This window comes from Protobothrops mucrosquamatus, unplaced genomic scaffold (genome assembly GCF_001527695.2).
Source record: "Protobothrops mucrosquamatus isolate PMUCROS unplaced genomic scaffold, P.Mucros_1.0 scaffold2327, whole genome shotgun sequence".
NCBI lineage: Eukaryota > Metazoa > Chordata > Lepidosauria > Squamata > Viperidae > Protobothrops > Protobothrops mucrosquamatus.
Window position 1 is genome coordinate 128,983 of NW_015388410.1, and position 2,773 is coordinate 131,755.

At 40.7% G+C, this 2,773-nt stretch overlaps 1 protein-coding gene across 1 annotated transcript in view; it reads left to right on the top strand.

Annotated features, from left to right (window-relative positions):
• LOC107295382 (vomeronasal type-2 receptor 26-like) overlaps positions 1–2,193 on the top strand; it is an 11,994-nt gene extending 9,801 nt beyond the window's left edge. Inside the window, exons 4-6 of the mRNA XM_015824697.1 lie at positions 327–554; positions 1,077–1,203; positions 1,295–2,193. Of these exons, the coding sequence (XP_015680183.1) occupies positions 327–554; positions 1,077–1,203; positions 1,295–2,193 (1,254 nt within the window). The remainder of the gene's footprint in view (positions 1–326; positions 555–1,076; positions 1,204–1,294) is intronic.
• Positions 2,194–2,773: the final 580 nt, after the last annotated feature.

Below are 2,773 nucleotides of genomic sequence, written 5' to 3' on the forward strand. Positions count from 1 at the left end.
TCGTCCGGATCTCGGGGGGTAGTTCGTTCCAGAGGGTGGGGGCACCCACAGAGAAGGCCCTCCCCCTGGGGGTCGCCAGCCGACACTGCTTGGCCGACGGCACCCTGAGGAGGCCCGCTCTGTGGGAGCGTACTGGTCTGTGAGACGAAATCTGTGGCAGAAGGCGGTCTCGGAGATATCCAGGTCCGATGCCATGGAGCGCTTTAAAGGTGGTAACTAACACCTTAAAGCGCACCCGGAAGGCCACTGGTAACCAGTGCAGCTTATTTCTCCTTCCTTCTCTCCTTATCTCTCTTCGTCCCTCTCTGTCTGTCTCTGTATCTCAGGTTCATTCTTTTCTGAGAAGTGTCAGATTCAACAACAGTGTTGGTGAGAAGATCTCCTTTGATGAAAATGGAGAATTCATTGGCGGATATGATATTATCAACTGGGTCACATTCTCAAACCAATCCTTTGCTAGGGTCCAAGTTGGAATGATAGATCCCACAGTTCCAGCAGACAAATTCTTCAATATTTCTATAGATTCCATCACCTGGCCAGGAGGTTTTAATCAGGTTAGCTGTCTGAATTTAGCTTGGTCTGCCTTTATTTATATAGTGTCTTTATGCATGAAAGTCTTAGAGCCTCCTCTCTGAAATAGCCTAAATATCAATGTTCTAAGGTAGGAAAAATATCTATATGAATGTTTACTTTTCTAATAGTTGGTATATAGGACATTGTACTGATTACTTTGGTCCTCTCTTACTGATGGGCAATGCATGGTTTTGAAGTTAAAGCCACAATCCAGTGTACTGGCTTTCATCAGTCTGGTGAATTCAAAATTAAGAATTTGAGAAAACCCTCTTTAACCAACACAAAAATTGTCTTTGGAGACTGGGGTTGATGGATATAGAAAGACATTGTTACCAATAATTGTAGATATTTAATGAATTATTATTTCAAACCAGTTAGATCTCAAAATGATGCAATCACATTACTTCTGCTTATCAATCCATTTTTATGCAGTTGATTCCATAGTAAGAATGTCTGTTCTTTTTCTTCCATATCTTAAAATATTCGTTTTTGTTCATTGATAGGCATTACCTTTATCTCGGTGTAATGATCCTTGTGAGACAGGATACAGCAAGGAAAAGATAGAAGGGGGGTCTTTTTGCTGCTATGCTTGCCGTCGATGTCCAGAGGGGAAAATATCAAAAATAAAGGGTAAGAATTTTCCAGATAAAAGGGGACTAAGCCATGAAGGTACAACGCTGTCTATAATCCACTATATCAATTCCACTGTGTTCTTTTTCAGATGTAGATGACTGTACTCCATGTGCAGAAGATCAATATCCAAATCCTGACAAAAATATGTGCATTCCAAAGCGGATCACCTTTTTGTCCTATGAAGAACCCTTGGGGACCAGTCTGACCGTTCTTTTGCTTTGCTTTTCTTTAATGACAACTTTGGTAATCATAATCTTCATGAAACACAAAGACACTCCCATTGTCAAAGCCAACAACCGGAATCTCACCTACATCCTTCTAATTTCCCTCCTCTTCTCTTTCCTTTGCGTCTTTCTTTTTATTGGGAGACCCAACACGATTCTGTGTCTCCTTCGACAACCATCTTTTGGCCTCATCTTTTCTGTGGCAGTTTCTTGTGTCTTGGCCAAAACCTTTGTTGTGGTTCTAGCATTCATGGCCACCAAACCTGGTTCCAGATTGAGGAAATGGGTGGGGGGAAGAATGGTCAGTTTTATTCTTCTGTCCTGTTCCCTTGTACAAATGTGTATTTCTGTTGTGTGGCTGATAACTTCCCCACCATACCAAGATTCTGATGCACACTCAGTGTCTGAAGAACTCATTATGGAATGCAATGAAGACTCGGTCATGTTCTACTGTGTTTTGGGCTTCATGGGTTTTCTTGCTCTGGTAAGCTTCTCTGCTGCTTTTCTAGCTAGGAAGTTACCTGATAGTTTCAACGAAGCCAAATTCATCACCTTCAGCATGTTGGTCTTCTGCAATGTTTGGCTGTGTTTTATTCCAACCTATCTAAGCACAAGGGGAAAATATACCGTGGCTGTGGAGATCTTCTCCATGATCTCCTCCAGTGCTGGCTTATTGGTGTGCATCTTCCTTCCCAAGTGTTTTATCATTGTGATGAGACCCGAACTGAATGATAAACATCAACTCATGAAAAGAAAGTTTTAACAAATCTTTCTATTTGCCTGATATGCTTTATATGTAGATGTTGGAGATCTTACCCACTGGCGCATTTAAACCAGCAATTTCAGAAAGATAGGTCTTCTGTATTCCCCTGTCACCTGAGATTTATATATGTCAGAACTTTTTTTCCTTCTGGAAAAGGGGACCCTAAAATCATAAAGATAAACAAATATCCCAAACGTGCTTTTTCACAAGGCATCTCAATTACTTTGCACTACACAGGTGACCCTGATGACACAGATAAACCTCCAGGTGACCTCAACGACTCTGTAAAACAGTGCAAACAACCAGCTGTCTGCAAGAAGTATAAATCCTTAAATTCCCATCATCCAGTCAGAGCTGAAGAAGCGAAACAGGACCTTCAGAGTAACTACAATATAACCTGGATAACTGAGAATCTCCATAGACAAAAACTAGCACAAATTGATGTATGTACATATTTTGTTGTGTGATAGACAGCAAACTAAACATATAGATCAAATATCAACTGTCAATTTGTCTTGAGTGGTCATCTTAATTCATATGCACAATAGAATGTAAAAAAGAAATGGACATAAGTACAAAT